At 51.7% G+C, this 23,658-nt stretch overlaps 2 protein-coding genes and 1 long non-coding RNA gene across 4 annotated transcripts; 2 read left to right on the top strand and 1 right to left on the bottom strand.

The window, feature by feature from the left end:
- Positions 1-5,423: 5,423 nt before the first annotated feature.
- On the bottom strand, positions 5,424-6,540 carry gemin8 (gem (nuclear organelle) associated protein 8). 2 transcript variants are annotated; one of them, XM_068756456.1, is made up of 3 exons: positions 6,306-6,540; positions 5,907-6,210; positions 5,424-5,827 (listed from the first exon to the last, which is right to left on the bottom strand). In XM_068756456.1, exons 1-3 carry the CDS (start codon positions 6,306-6,308, stop codon positions 5,568-5,570), a joined length of 567 nt encoding a protein of 188 aa, XP_068612557.1. In that variant the 5' UTR covers positions 6,309-6,540; the 3' UTR covers positions 5,424-5,567. The 2 variants fall into 2 exon arrangements, with proteins under 2 accessions (XP_068612557.1, XP_068612558.1); XM_068756457.1 differs by having other exon boundaries at positions 5,424-5,822.
- Positions 6,541-7,892: 1,352 nt separating this feature from the next.
- LOC137912101 (uncharacterized) lies at positions 7,893-8,854 on the top strand. The gene is made up of 3 exons (XR_011106158.1): positions 7,893-7,971; positions 8,043-8,112; positions 8,594-8,854. It is a non-coding gene; the product is annotated as an uncharacterized lncRNA (long non-coding RNA).
- An 8,213-nt stretch (positions 8,855-17,067) lies between these two features.
- LOC137912230 (OX-2 membrane glycoprotein-like) lies at positions 17,068-23,121 on the top strand. Its single transcript, XM_068756579.1, is given in 8 exon segments — positions 17,068-17,104; positions 17,186-17,231; positions 17,233-17,270; positions 18,999-19,322; positions 19,411-19,731; positions 19,812-20,102; positions 20,203-20,307; positions 22,663-23,121. Coding segments are annotated over 8 exon segments (1,167 nt in total). The 3' UTR covers positions 22,668-23,121.
- The last annotated feature ends 537 nt before the right edge of the window (positions 23,122-23,658 follow it).

Raw genomic sequence — 23,658 nt, 5'->3', positions numbered from 1 at the left:
CGTACCGTATTTCGATTGATCGCGCACTTAAAGCTTCAGTACTTTATTTTAATCAGTTCAATAATTAAATATATCCCCCCCCACCCCCACCCCCGCCCGTCGATCGTGCTGCAGAACCATAATGGATCCAAATCCTATTAACGCTAACGAAGGACGTGGAGCCGACGAGGAAGGATGAGCCGAAACGGGCCGGGCCTCGTCCCGGGCGGGATGGACTCGCTGGTCGTCACGGCGACGACTCTCTAGAAGCTCTACCCTGCAAGCCTCAACAGGTATAGCAGAGCGTGCCGGTCCGTCTGGGCCCGCCTGCGGCGGCGGCGGCGCCCCGCTTTGTCAGCTTCAAAGTGCGTTTAATGGCGTGGACCGACCCGGCCGGGCCGAATGGAAATCAATGGGGCGATCCATTAGAGGGGGATTTAGGTGACACTTTGAACTATAACTGCAAATAAACATTCTGACAGAGAAGAGCTGCAAATGAAGGAGGATTTCGATTTGTGACCCTTTTTTTTTTTTTCTTTCCATCTTTAAAGGAAAACTGGACGGAGAAAAGGAAAGCAGAGGTGACAGTCGAGGAAGAAGAAGGTGAAGAAAGCGAAGGAGGGGGGGGGAAGTGTAAGCGAAAAAGCAGCTCTTGGCCGCGGGGCGCCCCGGCGAATAGCAGTTGCCATAGCGACCAGTAAAAGACCGACCCAGTTCAGCGATAGCGTCGGCCTTCGCAGCCTGCCTCTCTCTCGCTCTCTTGCTTTCTCTCTTACACACGCCAGCCTGCTATCCTGACATCACCGCTAGCGAGATGCTAGCTGTAGCAACCGGTTTCAAAAGAAGGCGATCTCTTTAATCCCGCCTTCGTCGAACCGTTTTATTTCACTGACCCTAATCTGGGCTGTGCGGCGTAATGGACTCTAAAATCCTGTCCTGATCAATACTTTGATCCTGCTGATCTGCTGGACGTCGGCCCCCCCTCGGTCTCTCTTTGTGAACTCTCTTACTTCGGGTCCCGTCCCACAAAAATGAAAAACGGTGCAGGTACGCAACCTACTACTTGTCAAAGAAGTCTCCTCCTCTTCCTCTCCGCCGTCGTCGTCCTCTTTGATGTGATGATGAAGCTAGCTTCAGCGCTAAAAGCTATATAATGATCAATTTACATCATGTCTGCGCTAAAGAAAATCTTTGTTGTTTCTTCACCAGGAATGGATGATGGCTGGTTGCCTGGCAACTGCTCCCAATATCCTCCTCCAAATCAGGGTAAGAAATAATCTCATGCCACAAAACATCTCAACATAAATCACTCGATTCTTTCAAATCTTGCCCTGAGGTTCTTCTTGCTTTGGCTAATAAAACGTTCATGCTAAGGGGACCGAAGCGTCTCGCTCTCTGAGTCCTGGCCGTGGGACGCCTCTGCAGGACATGCAGATTAGAGATTATGGGATGCAAATCAAGCAAAAGGATCAATCCATACCCACAAACGCCCGCTGCCCGTGTTTGGGATTAAAAACCCGGCTCTGTTCATTTCCCATCTTGTAATCGCTCTCGGCTCGGAGAACGGCATTAAGTTGGCTAATGTGGCTAATGCTAATGGTTAGCCACTAGCAGCAGGAATTTCTTCCGGCCTCTCCGTAGCGTTTAGCATTAGCATCCCGTAGCTTCTGCAGCTGAATGAATGCGCTGCGGCTGATTTGGGGGGGGGGGGGGGGGGCGGAGTCGCAGCGAATCAACTTTCATCGATGCCATTCGTGTTTGACAGATGTTGAAAACAGCTGGCTTTGATTTTTACAGGAAGTCGGGACTTTATTCCACACACACACGCACACACACACACGCGCACGCACGCACACACACACAGGCCGTCCTATTTTGGTCCACGGCGTGTGGGTGGAATTCTGTTATGCAACATCACACCTGGAGCACAAGCGTCCCAGCTGCAGGGGGGGGGGGGGGGGGGGTGGGTACAGATGTTTAACCGCTGTCCCAGGAAGGAAGCTGCTCCCATTGGACCCCGTACCTCGGGGGGGGGGGGGGGGGGGTGATGTCATGTCTGTTTAAATCACCCCTCGCTCATCCCGCACCTCACACCGTGATCGGCCGTGTTGCCAAACCAATCGCGCGGGGCGCGGAGAGACGTGAACGCGCGGAGATGCGTTCAAGGATCAACAGTTCGCGCCAGTCGAAAGCCGTGTTGCGTTCGCGTGTTTATTTAAGGGGGGGGGGGGGGGGATGTGTGCAATGAAGAGCGGATCCGGCGCTGCTCCGCGACGACGACGCATCAACGTCCACACCACGCACGAACCATGGCCGTTTCTGTAGCGCGCCGACGCGCACGCCCCTACGGTCCGTTCGGCGACGCACCGAACGGTTGCGCTCGGAATCGGAGGATAATCGCGATAATCTTTCAGAAGATAATTCGCATCGTCCTAAAAAATAAATGGAGCCGGGAGGGGGGGCGGGGGGGGGGGGGGCATAATGGAAAGAAAAGGGGACAAAAATACACGATAACGCGCAAATATCTGCGGCTGTTGGGGGGCGGGTTGGGGGGCGGGTTGGGGGGGTACCTTTGCTCTCCTGCCCCTCGTCCTGAGGCTCCTCCGCGCTGGACTCCATGGCCGGCTTTGTCCCATCCATTATTTCAGCGGAATACAGTCTCCTTGTGGCGCTTGGTCCTTCACAGTGTGGATGTCTCCGGGTGACTGGATGCTCTCTCTCTCTCTCGTACACACCCTCCCTCTCTCTCCCCCCCCCCTCCCTCCCTGTTAAACTGGCTCTCAACAGTCCCAGTTTCAAAGATGCTGATTTATTCAGCACCTTTCGGCCCTTAAATCGTTGCAGGATTTCCTTCCGGATTAAAAATCTCCATGAGATATTCTCACTTTATTCCCTTCACTAAATATCATTTCCTGTTCCTCTGCCTCTGGCCATCTTTCTCTCTTTGTTGCCTTGGTGACGCCGAGGGGACATTTAAATATGCAAACTCACGGGGTAGCCATGCATGTACGATTAAACGCACACCCGCCGCCCCCCCCCCCCCCCTCTCCATCTGGTGAGTTGGGAGTCGGGGATGAAGATGAAGATGAAGATGAAGAGGAGAGAGCGAACATAGAAGATATGAAGTGAAAGAGTTTTAAACATTTAAGTGTCCTTTGAGCTCTGATTGGTTCGCCTTTTTAACCAATCGGAGCTCCCCAACAGCTGCATCCGTCCGCGAGTCTGGATTTAATTAAGGAGCGGCTTCTTTGTTCGCGTCGCTTGAGCGCCATCTTCCATCGAGGAAGGTGAGTCAGGTGGAATCCCTGAGAGGCGGTTGGAATGGCGGTGGGCGTGGCTTTAGAGAGGTGGGATGGGGGGGGGGGGGGCTGTTGCCGACGTTCACCCCATTTTAACAAACACATCCCGGAACAATGGGACGCCATCTGGCCTGAATCCTCTTTAATAAGGTTTTAAATCGGGCCCACGTGTGGCCCCATTTCAGTCACAGCTAAGCCCACCAACGAGTAAAGGACCCCCCCCCCCCCCCCCCATCCAACCCCCCCTTTTCCTCACAGACACAAACATCAGGCGCCACAACGGTTAACATGACACATGACATTTACCCCCGGGGGCTTCTTTTTATCATCTAATTTCACATGAGACAAAGAAATCAACCCCCCCCCCCCCCACCCTTACCTGGATCTATTGTTCATGCATCCTGCAGCTGTGCCGATTCTATCGATTTATAAATATGCACTTTTATTGTGCACACACACACACACAAACTGCCAGTCGTCAGGTTTGAAGGGTGAGTTTCTCCCAGAGCCCCCCCCCAATAATCCCTCAGTGGGTCACACAGATTAAAGACTTGTCCAGAAGATGAGTCCTCACCGGCACCCTGACACACACACACACATTGATTGGGCACAAATTGCCCCCCCGGCGACCACCTGAAACGTCTTGAAATTTATCCCAAATTTCAGTTTAAAGGATTCCCACAACGGGGGGGGCCCAGGGCGGGCTGCCCCAGAGCGATGCGGGCCTCTGCTGTTGCCATGGAAACGCATAACAGCGCTTCAGATCTTTTAAACTGTGCCATCGGTTCCTGGAAAACTTCTCGCGCGGCCTAGCGAGACCTCGATTCCGGCGAGGACGGGAGGCGTTCACCAGCGTAGCATCGGGGGGAGGGGAGGGGGGGGGGGGGGATTTTTTCTGCAGCCGCATCCTGAAAGCGTTAAAGTGGGTCGTAAATAAGTAAGATGTCCTCCGGGGACGGGGGGGGAGCGAGGAGACGCGCCACGTCGTGTTGCGTAACGCCGCTCTTAACCCGGCGAGGGTTATGTGAGACGTTTTAACTTTACAACCCGAGGTGTGTGAAGTCCTCGCCTCAAATGTCCTCCCGGATAACCGTCGATTTAAGAACCGAACCGTCGTCGCTAGCCGTGCGTGGATTTTGGCGCCAATTAGCACATGCTAGCTCGCTAAGCTCAGACTCCGTTGCGTGTTTTTTTACGCTTCTCAAACCGTGTTCTTTTTCTTTGCTTGCATGTCAAGATCTGGGCCCTTAATCTGCGGCGGGGATGATGACCCAGTTTCCCCGCCTCCCGCCCCTCCCTCAACCACTGGTCGCCAAGGAGACGCTTTCCCTCTCATCCCTGAATAGAAGCGCCGGATGCTGACGGCGGTTACGGCGCGAAGGTACGAGCTGATGGAAGTCTTTCGTTTGTCCTGCCTTCGCCGAGCGGAAGAATTTTAACGAATCCCATCGTGCTTCATCATCATCATCTTCATCATCCTCACCACCTGAGACCCGTGCACTCTGGCTGCGGGGGCGGTTTCGGTTTAGCTTCATAAGGAAGTGCAGCTGGTGCTACTTTAAGGTCTGAATGGTTTCACCCCCCCCCCCCCCCCTCGATCCCCCCCCCTGACAATTTATCTGATGAGCCTCTAATCCCTCTGGCCCAGATTTGGACCGCAGTCTGCTCCTCATGTTATGTTGTCATGCATCCCAATTGTAAACACACCCCCCCCCCCCCCCCCTCATCTGCCTGCGCCATGTGACCTCTCCGTGGGTCATGTGACTCAGGACACCTGCGCCCTGCTGTACAGCGCTTCAAAGCGCACCGTGAGCCATCTTCATCATTGCCTCGGAGCTTTGCGTGCGTCGCCGCGGCAACAGGTCCTCTGTTCGAATGGGCAGCTCCGGCAGAGAGAAGAGCAAAAAAAGAAAAGCAGCAGTTCGTATAGTTTGCATTCAGGGAACTCCAGACGAGCATTCGGGGCGCCGCCGCCGCCACGTTCCTGCTCTAATCAGGTCAGCGGATCCTTCCGCTCGGTTATTCTCGGCGTGGAGACAAAAAAGCAGCCCAGAGACGCAACTCACCGAGGAATGGATGAAAGAGGGGATGGTGATGGTGATGATGATGAGGCCAAATCGTAATTAAGACGCGACAAGATTTCTCCAAACAAACATTTTATTCTAAACAGAATTCATATTAAAATCCATTTGTAGGTATAATAAAAAAAAACAGACGTCGCTCCTGAGATCAACGGAAGCATGCAGGAAGGCTTCTGAAAGGGGGGGGGGGGGGGTCGGAGTTCTGTCATCACAGCTTCAGGGGAATAACAGGCCAGTATTTGGGCCCTCTGAGGTCACGGTTTCTGTCGAACGCCAGCTGCATCGCCGTCTCCATGGCGAGGATCTTGGGCGCGTCCTGGCCGTACAGCTTCTTCATCTCGGCGCCGCGTCTCTCGCCGGGCCGCTCGAAAGGAGCCGCCGTGGTGCCGCGCCACGAGACGCTGTGGAGGTCCCGGTCGGCCGGCACGTAGCCGCCGTGCCGCTCGACCTCCATCTGCTGCTGCTTCTCTGAAAGGAACGGCAGCACGGACGTTACTTTCGGACGCGTCTCCTTTTGCGCGTCACCGATCACGTGACGGTCCCTTACTTAGCTCCTCTCTGTGTTTCTCCGTCTGGGCGAAGTACTGCCTCAGCTCCTCGCTGATCTCCATGTTGCTGACGTCACACTCGATGTCACTATCCGAGCTGCTCTCCGCGGCGCACCGGTCCGCGTATCGCCGCCGGCTGCCGGGACGCTGCTCCTGCCGGTAGCCGGGCCCGTAGGCAGCCTCCAGGGCCTTCCGGTAAGCCCGCCTGTGCCTCTGGTGCCAGGCCATAGCCTGCTGGTAGTGCCGCCAGTAGCGGCTGTACACGGGGCTGGAAAACCAGGACATCACTGCGCTGACGTCATCCTGGTAATGGGAAAGACGAGTCCGTTTTATACAGCCTTCGTTTTAAAAAGGGGAGACGCCGTGACGTTAAAAATACAGATGAAAACACGAGTTACCATGACGGGCTGTGGTAGGCCGAAGCTCCCTTGCTAGCTGCTAGCTTTAGCAAACGAGCCGTAAACGTGTCGATTCTGAAAGATAAAGTTATACAAGGGGGGGGGGGGGGGCAACAACCGAAGCATTAGCGATACTAAGATGCATTCACTGCGTAACTTAAAAGGGGTTTTTACATGCTAAATATATCAGGAAAATTTAGCCTGCGACATTATCTTATTCTTCCTCGGTGAATATTTTCCCAGCGTCCTTTGCGTCATAACATTGAAAGCCGGCTCTGTGGTTCCACCCAGTGGACGCTGCGCGATAATGCAGCCGTTCCTTTACTAGGAACAGGGTGGGGGTGGGGGGGCAAAATGGCCCTGGTTTCGAGTCCCACTACGGGAATGAGATGGAGCAGGGGCAGCAGGGTAGGCCTCGGGCAACCTGAGCGGAGTGGAGTGGACTAAGGGTCCAGTTCACTCCGCCCAGGCAAGGCCCGAGGCCTGCCCTGCCACCCCTGCTCCACCCCCACTCCCACAGTCGGACGCGAACCCAGTTCCTTCGGCTGTAAGTCGGTAACCCTACCGACTACGCCACCGTATAGGTGAGGAAACCTGAGAACCAAGGTCATACCTGTCAAATAATAAGTTTCTATTTTAGACCACAGCCCGTGTTGTGATGTGCTTTTTCCTTGTGTCTCCGACCGCGTGACGTCGAACCCAGTGCCTGTGGCCTCAAGTCATCAATGCTTCAGTCTATTGATCATCATGATTGGTAGGGTGACATGCGGGTATCGGTGGTGTAGTGGGTAGCACACTCGGCTCGCAGCCGGATGGTTGTTGGTTCAAAACCAAGGTGTGCAGCATACAGATTTCTTACATGAATCTGAGGTCCTCCTGTATCGACTCCGTGCGACTCTGGATTTGGGCGTGTGTTTCTCGTTCGCTCCATTCCTGTCACGGTGTGTAGTTTAGGGTAAGAAGTAGTGACGGTGAGATTCATTTTTCGAGGCTTCATGTGATGACACCCCCTGCTGGACAAGTGTATAATGACAGGCGGCTGTATCTGAACCACATCATGAGTGATGCATTGAATTGTTGTGTCTCTTGAGAATGACTGAATTACAAAAAGTGTACGACCAAAGAATTCTGTACATAAATGATCACGTGTGTGCGTGAAGCGCGTCGACTTAACCACCTAGTACAGGCTACAATAATATCATTCCAGGAGTTTGTTTCATATTTTAATGACAGTTTCAACATCCTTTAAATATTTACACACAGTCAATAAATATGAACAATGCCTGTAAAGTCATCACATGTCGGGCCCGACGCTCCATGTGAAAATCAAAATGGACGCGTTGTGACTGTCAGCAGTCCTTCATGAATCACAATCAGCCGTCTGAAGGTTTTGAAGCAAAGAAAAGCAGAAAATAACTTTGATCAGATTTCACTGATCACTGAGTCGAGATGAAGTAAAAGCTGCTGTTCTGATGCGTACGACATATTTAAATGGTACTGTAACCCGCATGAAACATGGTCGCTAAAACCATATACTGTCCATCATTTAGAGGTGTAGTTGTACATCCATGCCAGAAGGAGGCGCACGCGTTGCGCTCGCTAAGTTAGTAAATGCCGGTGCACGCGCTCGCTCATTCTCATCGAAGACAGCCCGAAGAGAACCCCGGTAGGAAGCGAGATTTGTGAATCAGTAATTAATCCTCGCATCGCTTTTATTAATTAACGCTTGCTTTTTAGGACCGAATCCGGTATTGAGCCGAACGGAGGAGCCGCTATCATCCAGCGGGCCCTCTCGACGTGAGCTCCGGTGAGGAAGCTAGTTGCTAGTTGCTAACAAGGCCATGAACCGCTATGAGTTGTTTCTGGGCAAATGACGCCGAGTTCTGATGATTATCTTTGTAAAATAAACCAATCGGAGATACTAGATTTTTAGCAGTAGCATGGTATGTCATATCTTCTGAATTGTAAAGAATGATTGGGGGGAAAAAAAGGCGCTAATAGCGGTAGCGCGAAGCTAACAGCCAAGTTCAGTGCCAAATTCAATAAGAACGCTAATAGCAGCTATCCGCTAGCTAGCTATCGAGAAGCAGTGATCACGTGGTGCATTGGAGATGCGGTTCAGTCATTTTATTGTAAAAATAAGTTAATTTAATTTTGGATGTTAAAATATGAACGTTTCTGCTAGAATACGGTGATTATATGATGCTGCCTGATTTTAATTGCACTTGAAGAATGATTTGAAATATGTCGATGTTCAATTCACAATTGATTGATTCTGAACCCTCCAGGGTTCGGCGGCGAGCCGGTACCAGAGATCTGGGCCGGACGCACGGCGTGGCCCGCTGTGGGTTCTGTCCTCAGAGACCTTCAGACCACCGGATCCATTTCAATCACGCAGATCCAGATTAGACGCACAAATTACATGGAACTCCCTCTCCTTTCCTCAGAGGAGAAATTGAAGAACGGAACTCTCGCTCTTTCATTCAACGAAAGGACGCTGGATTTGTACCTTTATTTACTGTTATGAGGCAATAAAGCTGTCACTGTTCAACGTACGAATGTCTTTTCTCTTGTTATTCTAATGAGCAGGGGTCCCCAAACTGCGGTCATTAATTCGACATTTTGTTTCCCACAAATAATAATGGGGAATAAATTAATATCCTGAAGAGTATTCTTCCTTTTACTTGGGATAAGTTTAATGATTACGGACGACCGGGACGTTGATGTTCCATGGACCTTTTTTCTGGTCTGAAATACCAACTCATTACGAAGTTCTGGCAAAGTTGCAACTGGAAACTTTGTCAGAACTTTGTGATGAGTTGGTATTTCGGACCAGGGAAAAAGCCGGCAGTAGTGTGGAGAGGGGGCAAAATGGCCCTGGTATCGAATCCCACTAATGGGAATGAGATGGAGCAGGGGCAGCAGGGTAGGCCTAGGGCACGCCCGGGCGGGGTGAACCGGACCAGTGGTCCGGCTCACCCCGCCCGGGCAAAGGCCCCAGGCCTACCCTGCTACCCCCGCTCCACCCCCACTCCCACGGTCGGATGCGAACCCAGTTCCTTCGGCTGTAAGTCGGTAACCCTACCGACTACGCCACCGTATAGGTGAGGAGACCCGAGGCGTTACCAGAGTTGTACTACGCTGTGACTGACTGAATTACAAAAAGTGTACGACCAAAGAATTCTGTACATAAATGATCACGTGTGTGTACGTGAAGCGCGTCGACTTAACCACCTAGTACAGGCTACAATAATATCATTCCAGGAGTTTGTTTCATATTTTAATGACAGTTTCAATATCTTTTCACACCGTCAATAAATATGAACTTTCACCCATCCAGCTTCAACCGCTTATCCGGGGCCGGGCGAACATAATAATATCGCGTGAAGGCCCACGGCTTAAGGCAAACATCGGAACATAAAATACTAAATCAAATACAAAAACTCAATTCTCTTTCTTAGAGAAACAATATATATACACACAAAGAGAGTTAGAATCACAAGCAATAGTGCAAAACATTCCGCTCCCATCAGGGAAGCGGGACAAACAGTTTGTGGCCCGGGTGGGTGGGGTCTGTGGCGATGCGTCTGGCCCTCCTCTGGACTCTGGAGGTGTAAACTGAGTCCGAATCAGGCAGACGGTGACCCACAATCCCCTGAGCTGTCCTCACCACCCGGGATAGGTCCTTCCTGTCCTGCGCCGTGCAGCTGCCGTACCACACGGTCGCACTGAGACCCCAGGATGCTCTCTATCGTGGCCCGGTAAAAGTTTGCAAGCAGTCCAGCCCGCTTCAGCTCCCCGAGGAAGAAGAGCCGTTGCATCCTGAATAGGTTCCCGAGCCACCTCATCTGGCTCCTCCCAACGCGGAGGCCTTTCGGCTCAGCTCTCTCTTCACCGTGACGGATCTGTGCAGACGCCGCACCTATCCGTCTGTCCATCCCCGCTCCATCCTTCCCTCACTCGTGAACAGGACCCCGTACTTGAACCCTCCACTTGGGGCAGGATCTCCTCCCCCCGTGGAGGAGCAGCGGCTCTACTCCGAGCTCCTCCCGGATGACTGAGCTTCTCAACCTTATCTCTAAGGGAGAGCCCAGCCACCCTACGGAGGAAGCTCATTTCAGGCCGCATGTACCCGCGGCCTCGTTCTTTCGGTCACTACCTACAGCTCGGTCGACCATAGGTCCGAGGGTAGGAGAACGGAGATCGACCGGTGAAGAGAGCGCTTCGCCTTTCGGCTCAGCTCTCTCTTCACCATGACGGATCTGTGCAGACGCTGCACCGACCCGTCTGTCGATCCCCGCTCCATCCTTCCCTCACTCGTGAACAAGACCCCGGGTACTTGAACTCCTCCACTGGGGCGGGACCTCCACCCCGACCGGGTCCGGGTTCAGAATCGGAGGGGCCCAGGTCCAGAGGGATGTTAATGTTTCCTCTTCGTTTTAACGAAGGGAAACAGGCAGCCCAACAGGCGCTTGGCCTTCTTTCCTTTCTTCTTCGGAAGCTCCTGAAAAGACAGAAACGGCATGTTTGATTTCATCTCCAAAGGTTTTGTTGTGTGATCTGTAGACATGTGAAATTAAAATGAGCCGGCTCACCTGAGGCAGGGACTGGACCTCCTCTTGCTCCTTCTTGTTAGCCTCCTGCTCCTGCTGCTCAGCTGCTGCCTGGAGGAGCTGGGTGTCCTCCAAGGAGGTCAGGAGCTGCTGCTCTGCAGCCCGGAGGGCCTCCTTGGTGGTCTCCAGCTCAGAGAGCACCTCCCTCTGGCGAATGGCGGACAGCTCGGCCTCCTGCTCCTGCTGCTCAGCTGCGGCCCTGAGGAGCTGGGTGTCCTCCAAGGAGGTCAGGAGCTGCTGCTCTGCAGCCCGGAGGGCCTCCTTGGTGGTGTCCAGCTCAGAGAGCACCTCCTTGTGGCGCACGGCGGACAGCTCGGCCTCCTGCTGCGTCTTTCGCAGGAGGTTCTGTCGGCCGACCTCCTCCTCGCTCCTCTCCCGCAGCTCCTCCTCCTTCTGAGCCAGCTTCGACGCAAAATGTCGCTCCTTCTGCGAAGCCTCCTCCCGCCGCTTCTTTGCTAGCTCCTGAAGCAGCTGGGTGTCCTCCAGGGAGGTGCGGAGCTGCTGCTCTACCGCCTGGAGAGCCTCTTCCGCGGCGTAGAGCTCGCACAGCACCTCCCTGTGGTGGAGGGCGTAGAGCTCCGCCTCAGCAAACTCCTGCTCCGTCTTAAGCAGGAGTTCCTGTAAGCGGACCTCCTCCTCGCTCCTCTCACGCAGCTCCTGCTTCAGCTTGAGGAGCTCCCTCCGGAAGGCTTCCTCCTTCTCCGCAAGCATTCCTGTGAAATGCCGCTTCGTGCGGAAAGCCTCCCTCCGCAGCTGCTCAACTACTCCCTTGAGGAGCTGGTTGTCCTCCGCGGAGGTGAGGAGCTGCTGGTGCACGGCCCGAAGTTCCTCCTCGCTGGTGTCCAGCTGACCGAGCACCTCCCTGTGACGGAGGGCGGCCTCAGCGAGCTCCTGCTGCGTCTTCAGCAGGAGTCTCTGGAGGCGGACCACCTCCTGCTGGTTCTCCTGCAGCTCCTTTACAGGCTTGGAAGAAGCAAATGATGAAATGAACAGAATTAGTAAGATAACACAGTCAGTAGTTGTAAGAGCGGTGGCGAACAGCAGCCCGTAAAAGTCGCATGTAAAACGAGTGACAGGTGAAACAGATACTAGAAGGTTTCATTAGAGGGTCTCCTACCTGGCGGACTTTACCCGGTGACAGATCCGGTTTCGCCCAATCAACCGGCAGCTCGTTCCCAACGCTGCTGACGGGCTTCTCCTGGGCCTTTGGCGGCTGGACTGTAGAGAACACAGAAAAAAACAAACATGAAATGCCACCAAATAAATCAGCTGTTATTACGTTGATCCAAATGTATTCGCCTCTAAACGTCCCGGTAATCAAAATCCATCCAAAATGGAGGGAAAGGAAATCTGAAGATTTCAGGGTATTGCCCTGACCATGAATCGAACTGTTTAAAGATCAAAGAAGATTGAAATGAGCGCCGCTAACTGCCCGCTATCAAAGCAGCTACCGCTCTGCTCCTGTCAAATGGGAGTCTGGGTTCGTCTGTTCAGACTTACCTGTCTTGTTCCCCGTCACCCACGGGACATCCTGCTCCAGGAGGGTGTTCCAATCAAGGTTGCTGAAGAAGGACTGTCCCTTGATCTCATGGATCCCTCCTGGAAAAACATGAAGAATCAGTTAATGATGAATGTAGTTTTATGTCTGTAAATGTTGAGCTGGCCTGAGAGCTACACCTGACCAAATGTCTCTACGGTGTACTTTAGTCCACCTGTCCTCCCGCTCACCTGTGCCATACCGGCGCGTGGCGTCCTTGTACAGGAGCCCGTAGATGAGGTCTTGGGCCTCCTCCGGCACGTCGCACTCTGTGGGCCACTGGACGTCATCTGGAAACGAAGCCAAAGAAGACGTTTGTTACCAAAAGGACTGAGGTGAGAGTTTTTAGAAGGTCAGTCACAAAGTATTGGAGAACAGACATTTGAATCATTGTTCAAGGACGAGACAACTTTCAGATCTGCTGCGACGTGGATCTAAAGAGTCTTACCGTGAACGATGGCGTGGTACATGTCATTGTTTGAGCTCGGCGAGAATGGACGCTGCCCCGTTAAAAGCTCAAACAAGACAACGCCGAGGGCCCACCAGTCGATCGGCTTCCCGTACCAGCTCCTCTGGACGATTTCAGGGGCCAGGTAGGCCGGAGTTCCAATCATCTGCAGGAAGAAATCAATGAGAGGAATTCAAACCCGAGTAATAATCCCAGCAATGCACATTTGATTGATGTAGAGAAGAGAAGCGACTAACCTCAGAGCAGTAAAACTCTCTGGTGACTCGCAGGCGATCCGGCTTTTCCAGCAGCCTGGAGACCATGTTGATCCTGCCCATCTCGGCCAGGCCAAAGTCGGTGACCTTGATGTGGCCGGTGGAACTGATCAATATGCTGCAATGGAAACAGCAGAAACACGACTGTTGTTAGATCCTATGACAACCTTGACTGTTTGTCTGTTCTATGCTGGGCTACATTCGTTAGCATGTCTGGCTAACCGCCCTTCTACGATAGTCAGAGCGTACTGGTTTTGGAGATGTTGGAGAAAAGGCTACCGCTAAATTCTCCAGACGCATCAGGGAAGCTCAATCTAAATGTTTCTCTGGCATTAGCAATAAAAACATAAAACATAAATCCCAAAAGAGAAACAATAAACCTTAAATCTAATCTCACATCTAGGACGGGCTGTGGACTCACTTGTCGGGTTTCAGGTCCCTGTGGACAATCCCGTAGCCGTGGATGTGTTCCAGGGCTAGGGTTGTCTCTGCAATGTAAAGTCGGGCCTGGTCTACCGGAAGGGGTCCTCCCCTCTGGAGGAGGCCACGACAATCACCCCCTACGAGGTCGGAAGGAGACAGACAGCCATTAGGCCTGTTGGGTCCAAACGTGTACTCGATACATGAAGCGTTAGCGTGCGCTACACACAACACTTGTACGTGACTGATCGGCAACGATTGAGCTCATGTGTGTCCACTTACCTTCCATCAGCTCCATCACCATGCAGGTGTCTGTCTGTGTGTAGAAGCAGCACTGCATGGAGGTAACGAACGGGCTGCTGGCACAGGCCAGAATTCCTCGTTCTAAGCCCACAATGGTGGGGTGCACCGACCCGTGCTTGACGGACTTCATCGCAAAGCGCTGACCGGTCGCCTTGCTGGTCACCATGGAGACGGACCTGTACGAGAGGCAAAAGAGAACGTCAGCATCCTCCGGGACTGGAGAGAGAATCCAGCGGGTCGGTAGGAACAAGAAACGTCTTATCTGACTCACCCAAAGGTGCCAGCGCCGAGCAGATTCTGCACGGTGAAGACGGTTTCTACAACATCCAGAGCGGGACGGCACGCCACGACACTCTAAAGACAGGAACGAGTCCAAACGTCAGTAAATACAGTCTAGAATATATTACTGCGTGTGAGGTGAACAGACAGAAGGCAAGGTTCCCATCTATGACTGGAAGAACTGAACAGTGCATACCTGATGGAGAACCTTCTTCAGTCTTTCCTGCAGCTCGGTGCAGAACTGCATGCTGGCCTGACCGCGGTTGACGGTCTCGGCACATGCTCTGGTCACCTGCACGAGCTCCAGGTGGATGAAACTCACGGCGGTAAGCCGGAATATGCTTGCAGCCGTACTCTTGCCAACGGACTCCATAGACGAAACGGTACTTCTCTCCTGTCGTACGAACCAACCCAACACTGTTCTCTCTAAATGGAAGAGAAACGTGAAGCCATTAGAAACATCGTCAACTGTTCACAACTCAAACGGGTGGATTCAAACTCTACATCAGTTCAGCCATTGGACGGTCTGGACTCAATTCTACATAATATCAAGAGTTTTTCTTTATTTAAAAAAGCACTAAACTAAACATGTACATGTTTAGTTTAGTTTATTTCAAGCAGAATAAAAATTTAAAAAACAAACAATACCTTTTTGTGTACAAGAAACCATATATTGACAAAGTACACAAAAATAGCAAACAAGACATTATATAGTACTTGAAAATACAACTCTTATTTCTTATCAAACAAACAAAACAATTAGGAACATTTATATATCGGATCAATTACTAAATATTTCGTAAGCTAAGCTATATCTAATATGTTTCAATAGTTGAATACATTATAATCTATCTATCTATGTTATAATTAAGCAATACATCTTTTTAGTTGCCTTATAAAAAATAAATTTATTCAATTACATTTCTCAAAACATTGGTAAAATAAATGTGAACGTTTCACCATTTGTGATATTGAGCGGGCACTGAATGCAGTTTTAGTCCATGCATGAGGTAAAATTAAAAATGTTTATCTACATGAGATAGACCGGGTGTAAAGAATAAAAGTTTCTTACCAGACGGAAGCGAAGTCCATAAAACCATAACTGTGGCATCCTTTATATATATACCATTTTCTGATGCTTTGTTGCTTTGATCTTTAAAACGGGAACAAAGCCACCAAGCGTTCAGGGTGGTGGTGGGGAATGGCTTTGATGTTCAGTCTTGAACTTGCCATGGGAACCACTATCTTCTTAGTTGTTTCGTTTCGTTATACTTCTTGATAAACAGCTGTCAATACACATGATTTCTCTATAAACCAACCAGCCGAATCCATCTCACATGATTAAACTGTATTCTCTGCAATGCATCTAAAGTTTGCTTCTTTTTTTTTGGTTCATTCTAGTATTGAAAATGCTGTCGTAAAGCGTTAAAAGCACTTGAGACAATTATGTTTGCAGCATTTGATCCTCATCATCTCACTCGTCTCTTTTCAAGATTGGATGCACGGACTGCGTGTGTGCGTGAGGCGTTTGTTTGTATGCCTCCCTTGCAGAGCTGTGACGGTTCTGAATGCACACTGTCATCGCCGTCAGGCAGTGCGACCGAGGTTCTGCTGTCCGGGCTGTTCCGTCACCCCAACCTGCTGACCTCCCGCCTGGTTTTCAGCGCCTGCTGCCGGCCCTCACGCCACTCGTGGCCTCTGGTTAGCGGCTGCCTCGCCAGCTCACCCGTCTCGCCTGCTGTACGGTGCGCTGAAAGCCTCGGGTGGGGTGCTTGCACCAGGTCAGGTCTGAAATATCAACCTATTACTATGTTATTACATAGTAATAACTTTGTAATACAATGCCGTTGCCGTTACAATGTTATTACATAGTAATAACTTTGTAATAACAGGGAAAGTTTCCTCCCCAAAGGTGGCATAGTTGGTAGCCTTTTTGAGGGGGGTAAAATGGCCCTGGTCTCGAATCCCACTAATGGGAATGAAATGGAGCAGGGGCAGCAGGGTAGGCCTCGGGCACACCTGGGCGGAGTGGAGTGGACCGGTCCAGTTCACTCCGCCCAGGTAAGGCCCGAGGCCTACCCTGCTACCTCCGCTCCACCCCACTCCCACAGCGGGACTCGATCCCAGCGCCACCAGTCGAAAGGGTATAATGCTACCAACACACCACCGTGCTGGTGAGGAGACCTGAGGCATTCCCAAAGTCATACCAGTCAAATCATAAGTTCATATCTCAGAGCACAGCCGTTAGCCGCTAACTGTTAGCGTGTTGTTATGTGGATGTGTCTCCGACCACGTGACGTCGAACCCAGTGCCTCTGGCCTCAAGTCATCAATGCTACAGTCTACTGATCATCATGATTGACAGGGTGATGTGCAGGCATCGGTGGTGTAGTGGGTAGCACGCTGGACTCCCGGCAGGGTGGATGTGGGTTCGAGACCAGGGCGTGCGGCGTACAGAATTATGCTTCTGTAGTTGTCCTTTAGCAGGGATCTGCTCAAACTAAACTACGGGATCTCGTACACTTTTGCTCTGTTTTTTAATCCTCTTCGTTGGATTTTTAGCATTATGTAACATTCACTGGCCTTTCCACAGGGTGGGATTTCTATATTTTCTCACCTAAGAGGCGGACAAAAACATTCCTACAAACACTCCAGTTTCACATGTGTTCAGTGTGTGCGTCAACGCGAGGCTTGTTGCGGTGACGGGAATGCAGGAAACAAACAGATGCCAAAATCAAATGATTTTGTGCGTGTGGACATTTCCCTCAGAAATGACCCACCCTATTCCAGGTACAGTATAAATGCCACTCTGGTCAAACTTTCTGTTTCACTTTAGTTTTTAGTATAAGTCCCAGAACTGAAAGTGTTTCCCCACTGACCGGAGGAGGATGCTGCAGGTCCTGATCCTGTCGTCTTGGCTGATCGGAGGTGAGAAGCCTTTTATTGTCTGATGTAGAAACATGTGTCTGTTTTCAGATTACGTTTTATTCCACTTCCATCTGCTTTCATCCTCCGTGTCTCAGATTACCGGCTACGGTAACCGAACGGCTGCCTTACGGGTGCGCGGTGGCCAACCCGACAGGTGTGGAAGGTACCTGATTACTTAACAGATACTAGAATACCAGACTATAAAAACACAAACATGAAGGAGTACATTATTTATGCTTTTTTTAAAAATAGTTTTATTGACTGAATTTCAAATTCGTATGTTTCTTATACCACAATGAAGCTGTCAGATTGTGATAGTGAAGTAGAAAGTACAATACCTGAAGTATTAGTACCTCCTAAGTATCACTCTCACGGTGACTTTTATTCTCCGTCAAGGGATTTCTGAGACGAGCGCAGGCTGATTTGACAGGCTGGACTGAATTGATAGTTAATATACTTCGTATAGTATTTAAACATTCTTATTATGTGTTAAAATAAATGTCCTCACTTTTTCTCCAGTTAAAAGTATGGACGAATTATCTTTTATTAGCTTGTATTTAAATAAAAAATTGTCTCCAAATGACGCACAGCTGTAGTTACACAGCGTGATCACTAGAGGGCCTTCTGTCCTCAACTTGGGGAAGAAGTCGGGATGTGTCTGGAGATCTGGGATTTAAAGCTGCTGCGCCTCCCCAGGCTGTCCAGTCCCAGTCCCAGTCCCAGTCGGAGTGGAACCATTAACCTTTACTGGGAGCTGACTTTGTGACTGACATCGGCGAAGCAGGTAAGTCTGACATCGATCCTAAAAAGGTTTTAATTGGTTGTTTTCATCACTTTTCTTATTTATTTTAGCACCTAAAGTGAAACATTTCAGGTCTCATCCATGAAGATGTGGATTTTCAAAGACATTTACTGATCTATTTTGACTTAAACTAGAAAATGTGATCACTTACAACCTCATAAAGCTCTTATGAACACTTTTTATTATCTATTTTGCATGTCCGGATTATGCTAATCTGCGCAGCACGTGATTTATTTCCAGATCTTTTCCGTGACACCTGTTCTCTGGACTGTTCGGGATGCAGAAACCTCTTTTTTTTCGAGGATTGACTTTTCTCTTGCTTTCGGGACGAGCGCTATACTTAAAATATGGAATAAACGCAGCCGCGTTTGGGTTCTATTTTCTCTACGTCTGCTGTAGCTTCTCATTTAAAGGTGACTGACTGAACGCGGTTTCTTGGGGGCCATGTTGGAAGTAAAAAAAAAAAAAAAGTGCTTCTTTTACAGGAGCAAGGCTGCATCTTTGAAGCCAGACGGCTTGTAAACAAAGCCATGCTCGTAAAGCTCCGAGCTCTGGGCCCGGCTTGTCTTGTGGTTTTGCCGGGTCTTTATTCCCCGGCAGGTCCCCTTGTAGACCTTGTAGTCTTTTTAAGGTGTTTATCACCAACCCCATGGGCTTCGCTGGCGTCATGTTTGTGCATCGCCGCCGTGACTCACCCGGCGCATCGTCTACCGGAGCTTGAGGTTCAGGTACGGCTGTAAAGATCTGGAGGTTGCAGCTGTCTAGACGCCAGACTGGCTGCTTGTTTTGCTTGATTACAGGATCAACGTGTAAAAACATCCATTAGACCCCCCGGGTGATGTCTGCTTTGCTTTGTATTTGTTGCCAAGGCAACAACAGAGTTCCCGATGAGACGTGCGGAGCTGGATCAGAGTTGGTAACGCTTGCCCGAGCCTGCGATGTGTGGGCCTTCCTCCTCCCTTCGTCTGCTGCTCTGGGTCGTCGGGGCGACCGTTTCCGGGACTCGAGGTGCGTTCGGCGGTCGATCTACGACTTCAGCTTCATCGATCGGCGGCGATGAACTGTGTGCTTTTACATGTCTCCAATCAGGCGAGGTCTTAGCCCCGGCCAGTCTCAGCGCAGAGGCCGGTCGTCCCGTCGTGCTCGGCTGCAACATCACCACGGCAACCGGCGACGTCGTCCGACAGGTACGCTGGCACGACGGGCGCGGCCGGGTCCTTCTGGCGTACGAGCAGACGGTCCCCGTCAGCGTCAGCCACCAAGACCCCAACGTGCAGCTCGCCGTCTCCCGCGGCAACGCCAGCTACATCGCCATCCGGACGGTCGGGCCCGGCGACGACGGATGCTACCGCTGCGTCTTCGACGTTTTCCCCACGGGCGCGCAGGAAGGCAAGACGTGCGTCAGCGTCACCGGTCGGTCCCGGTTCCCAAAAATCTGATCTCAAAATAACAGAATGTCAACCTTCCCTTCGAATGACGGCGGCGTTCCCCCCCCCCCTAGTTAAAGTGCACCTGGGGGGCAACCAGACGGCCGTGAGCGGCCAGCCGGCCGCCCTGTCCTGCCGCTACAGCCTCCCGGACAGGGTGCGGCAAGTCCTGTGGAGGAAGACGGCCGAGCAGGGCGACACCACCACCGTGGCGTCCTACACCGAGCACGGCCCGGAGAGCGTGGCGCCGGGTCGGGTCAGCGTGAGCCGGAGCCTGAGCGACAGCCGGCTGAGCATCCGGCCCGTGAGGATGGAGGACGAGGCCTGCTACACCTGCGAGTTCCACACGTACCCGGACGGCGCCCGGAGCGCCACCGCCTGCCTCTCCGTCTACGGTGAGCGGACCTCCCGAGGCGGGCCGGCGCGGCGGCCCGATGAATCGCTAAGAAACCCCCCCCTCCCGTTCTTCCGCCAGTCTTGCCCGAACCGGAGGTGAGCCACGCGACCTCGCCCTCGGGGATCACCGAGGCCAACTGCACCGCCCGGTCCCGACCCGCGGCCGAGATCACTTGGGACGTCGGCGGCGACGACGGCGACCGGACGCTCGGGCCGCCCGTTTCCTCCGCGTACGAACGGGGCGACGGCACAACGGTCGTGACGAGCACGCTGCTGTTCCAGTCGGCGCCGCCCGGCGCCGTGGCCGTGCGGTGCATTGTGCGGCACCGGGGCCTGCCGGCGCCCCTGGTGGTGGCGCTAGACGCCGACGGTGAGGAAGCTCCTCAGTCGCCTCCTGGCCTTGTGTTCCCTTCTTCCTGGGATGTTCAGTCTGGAGCGGAACCTTGTAATTTATCGTTTGTGTGCCGCAGCGGGTCCGGCCACGGCGATCCTCCTCTCGGTGTGCGGCGTGGCGGCGGTCCTCCTCCTCCTCTGCCTGTGTCTGTGCCTCTGCAAGCGCTTTGTCTGCGCCGACGGTGAGTCCGGGGGGGTGGGGCGGTTTTCCAGAGGGAATTCTGGGAAAAGCAAAGGCGTCAATTTAGGAGGAATGGTTTGGAGCCCACTTTCCCTGTATCGGAAAGGCGAAACAACCCGGGGGCGACGACAGAAGCCTTGCCGATGCCTCAAGGTCAGGACAGTCCCAGGCGCCGCCGTCCCATCATGCCTCAGTGTTATTGCCTTTGTCACACACAAGCAGGTTCCTCTACAGCAGGGGTCCCCAAACTACGGCCCATTTCCACATTTGGCCTGGCCCCCTGAACAATACCAGAGGCCCAAAATAAAATTTACTTATTTTCCTTTCCATACAACATGAGTAGCCTCCCTCTTATTTTTAATGACTGTCACATACGGCCAGAAAGTTAATGTTCCAATGTTCTGTAATATCAACTTATTACATAGTAATTACTTTGTAACGACGGGGCAGGTTTCCTCACCTCCACGGTGGCATGGTTGGCAGCACTGTCGGGGGGGGGGCAAAATGGCCCTGGTATCGAATCCCACTACGGGAATGAGATGGAGCAGGGGCAACAGGGTAGGTCCAGGGCACACCTGAGCGGAGTGGAGCGGACCAGTGGTCCGGTTCACTCCGCCCAGGTAAGGCCCTGGGCCTACCCTGCCGCCCCCACTCCACCCCCACTCCCACAGTCGGATGCGAACCCAGTTCCTTCGGCTGTGAGTCGGTAACCCTACCGACCACGCCACCGTATAGGTGAGGAAACTTGAGGTATTACTAAAGTCGTACCTGTCAAATAATAAGTTGATATCTCAGACCACAGCGTGTTGTTGTGTTGTTGTGTTGTGCTTTTTCCTTTTGTGTTATGTGGAGTGGGCGTGTCTCCGACCAGGTGACGTCGTACTGGATTCAAAACCAGTGTCCCTGGTCTAAAGTCAACAATGCTACTGTCTATTTATCCTAATGCTCGATGGGGTAACATCTAGGTGGTGTAGTGGGTAGTGCACTTGACTCCCCGCCAGAGGGTCCTGGGTTCGAAACCGAGGCGTGAAGCATTCAGGTTTTTTACAATAATTTGAGGTTTGTTGTTTGCTCCTCTGCAGCTGTATTGGATCAGCTGATTGATCCAGTCGTTCTTCGCCTCTGCACTTCCTGATAGTGCTGGAGAGAGACTGAGTTTGGGTGTGAGAGGCGTTGCGTGTGTGACGCTCCATTCATGTCACTGTGTGTAGTTGTGATGGTGAAATGAACCCGAAACTACAGCCCGCCTCCACATTCGGCCCCTAAATGTTTAGGCACCCTCGCCATCATCACACTTTTCCTGTACAAACTGACCCCGGCCCTCCATCAGAGAAGGGAAAAGTGATGTGGCCCTCACAGGAAAGATTTGGGGACCCCTGCTTTAGAGGAAGGATTTGTTTAATCAGGAGATGAATGTTTTATTTTCCATTTCTCCTCCCCGTCTTTGTTTTCTTGCGAGATAAGCCCAAGGGCGCTTTGCTGAGACCTCAAAGATGAAAACATCGCCCTGTAAGTTCGGCATTCCTCGCCACCGCGTCACGCCGACTTCCAAAGCCGACACCCACACGGGCACAACAAAAGAAAGAGAAGAAGAAAAAAGAAAGAGAAGAAGAAAGAGAAAACGGAATTCTGAGTGTTTCCTCTTCGCTCCAAGGTCTTTGCCTTGAGCTCGGGGGGGCTCTGAGGACCCTGAGGAGAATAACAAGTGGTAGTTGTGGCTGTTTTGAGCCTGCAGCCAGGAGAAAAGACCCCACCCCCACACACACACACCTCCCTTGAACTTTAGAGGACGACTGAGCAGAGAGACAAAGAGGGACAAAGTGCAAAGTTGGTCACAGCCCCCCCCTGTCATGGCCTACTGTACAGAGACACACTGTGTGCTCCAGCCCCAACACAGCCTGTTACTGTGATGGAACGCAGACTGTGGTGGGGGCGGGGGTGGGGGGGGGGTTGTTGTTTGGCTGTGGAAGGCCTGAACCACCAGCCGGCCACAGCGGCTCCTGCGGTCGCCTCTGAATTGGTGGGTGTCGTTCGGCCTCCAGCCGCTGCTGGGAAGTGAAGTCTTCCAGTAAAAGCCTGCCGCTCTATTTTTGTTGGTGTGGCCGCGCAGCGATTTAAAGATACCGGGGGGGGGGGCAGGAAACCAACCACAGATAACGGCCCTTTATTATGTTTTCAGTCGCGCCCATTAATCTGTGACACCACCGGAAGTGTTGGGAGGGACCACTTCCTGCGTTGAGAGAACAGTCATCGCTACCGCTAATCACGGCGTAATAGTCGGAAAATGCGGCTTTTCCACCTGATATAGGTAATAAACCTTAAAATAATCATTATAAACATCTGTCTCTCCTTCCAGACTGATTTCGGAGGATTCTCCAGCGCTGATGTCGGTCCAGCCTGATCCGGCCGCTCGGCGCCGGGGGGGGGATGAGGGATCGACTCTCGCGCCGCTGAGCCGAATCTGCTGGTTCCGATCCCAGGAGCGGTGAAGATGCTGCTAGCGTAGACTCACCTTGCCATTTACTCGAGAGTAAACAGTTTTAAAAGCTCTTTAAATTAAGGCCGTTACCAGATTTCAGTTTGTGTGGCGTCAACATTTTCCAGTAAGCGTGAAAGAGAAAATGTTTTTTGAGGAACCATCAGCCGTCGTCACCACTGTAGCCTCCATCATGGCTACCGCTGTCTGTGGCCGTCAAATGAAGGATGATTGTTTTGAATCAGACGGACGACCTTTAGTGAACTCAGACCGGGACGCTTGTCTTTTATGAAAACATTTTATGTCAATGCTGATATTTTTTTTTGGTGTCTTGTTTCTTTTCCGTGTGTACCTCAGAAATAAAACTTAACCTGCTGTTGATTCGCTTCTCATTCATTTTAACCTGCACGGATCCCTTTGATATAACTGAATGTGGGTGGAGCCAACCTCCCAGAAGGCTATGCAATAGGAAGCTCATTTCCGACGCAGGCCGCTCCAGTGTTGCATAATTGTGGCCTTGTGTTAAATAATGCAAAAACTAACTAATTCAGCTACCATGAAAAGAAAAAAGGAAACAGGATGCAGCTGCTGTGATTGTCAGTCTGACCCTGCTTCTGGACGAAACCTTAAATGTCAACCGTTCTATTATGTGAACATTCAGTTCCAGTTTAATAACATTAAAAAGCAAGTGAATAAAGTAAATTACTTCCTGTTCTGTTCCAGAAATGAAGCGCGCAGTCTGGACCGTTGGATCTCTTCCCCCAAACATTGTGTAAATATGGAAGAAGAACGAAAATCCGCCAAAGTTTCCACAAACGTCACAGAGACAAGAAAAGGTAAGTGGTTCCTTTGTTAGATGGGTTAAAAGTCACACAG

The sequence above is a fragment of the Brachionichthys hirsutus genome, chromosome 24 (assembly GCF_040956055.1).
Source record: "Brachionichthys hirsutus isolate HB-005 chromosome 24, CSIRO-AGI_Bhir_v1, whole genome shotgun sequence".
NCBI lineage: Eukaryota > Metazoa > Chordata > Actinopteri > Lophiiformes > Brachionichthyidae > Brachionichthys > Brachionichthys hirsutus.
The sequence above is the reverse complement of the archived record's forward strand: the minus strand, read 5'-3'. Positions and strand labels throughout refer to the sequence as shown.

Coding starts and splice junctions, on each gene's coding strand:
- gemin8 (XM_068756456.1), bottom strand. Junction 5,828..5,906: donor GAAACACAGAGAGGAGCTAA/GTAAGGGACCGT, acceptor CGTTCCTTTCAG/AGAAGCAGCAGCAGATGGAG.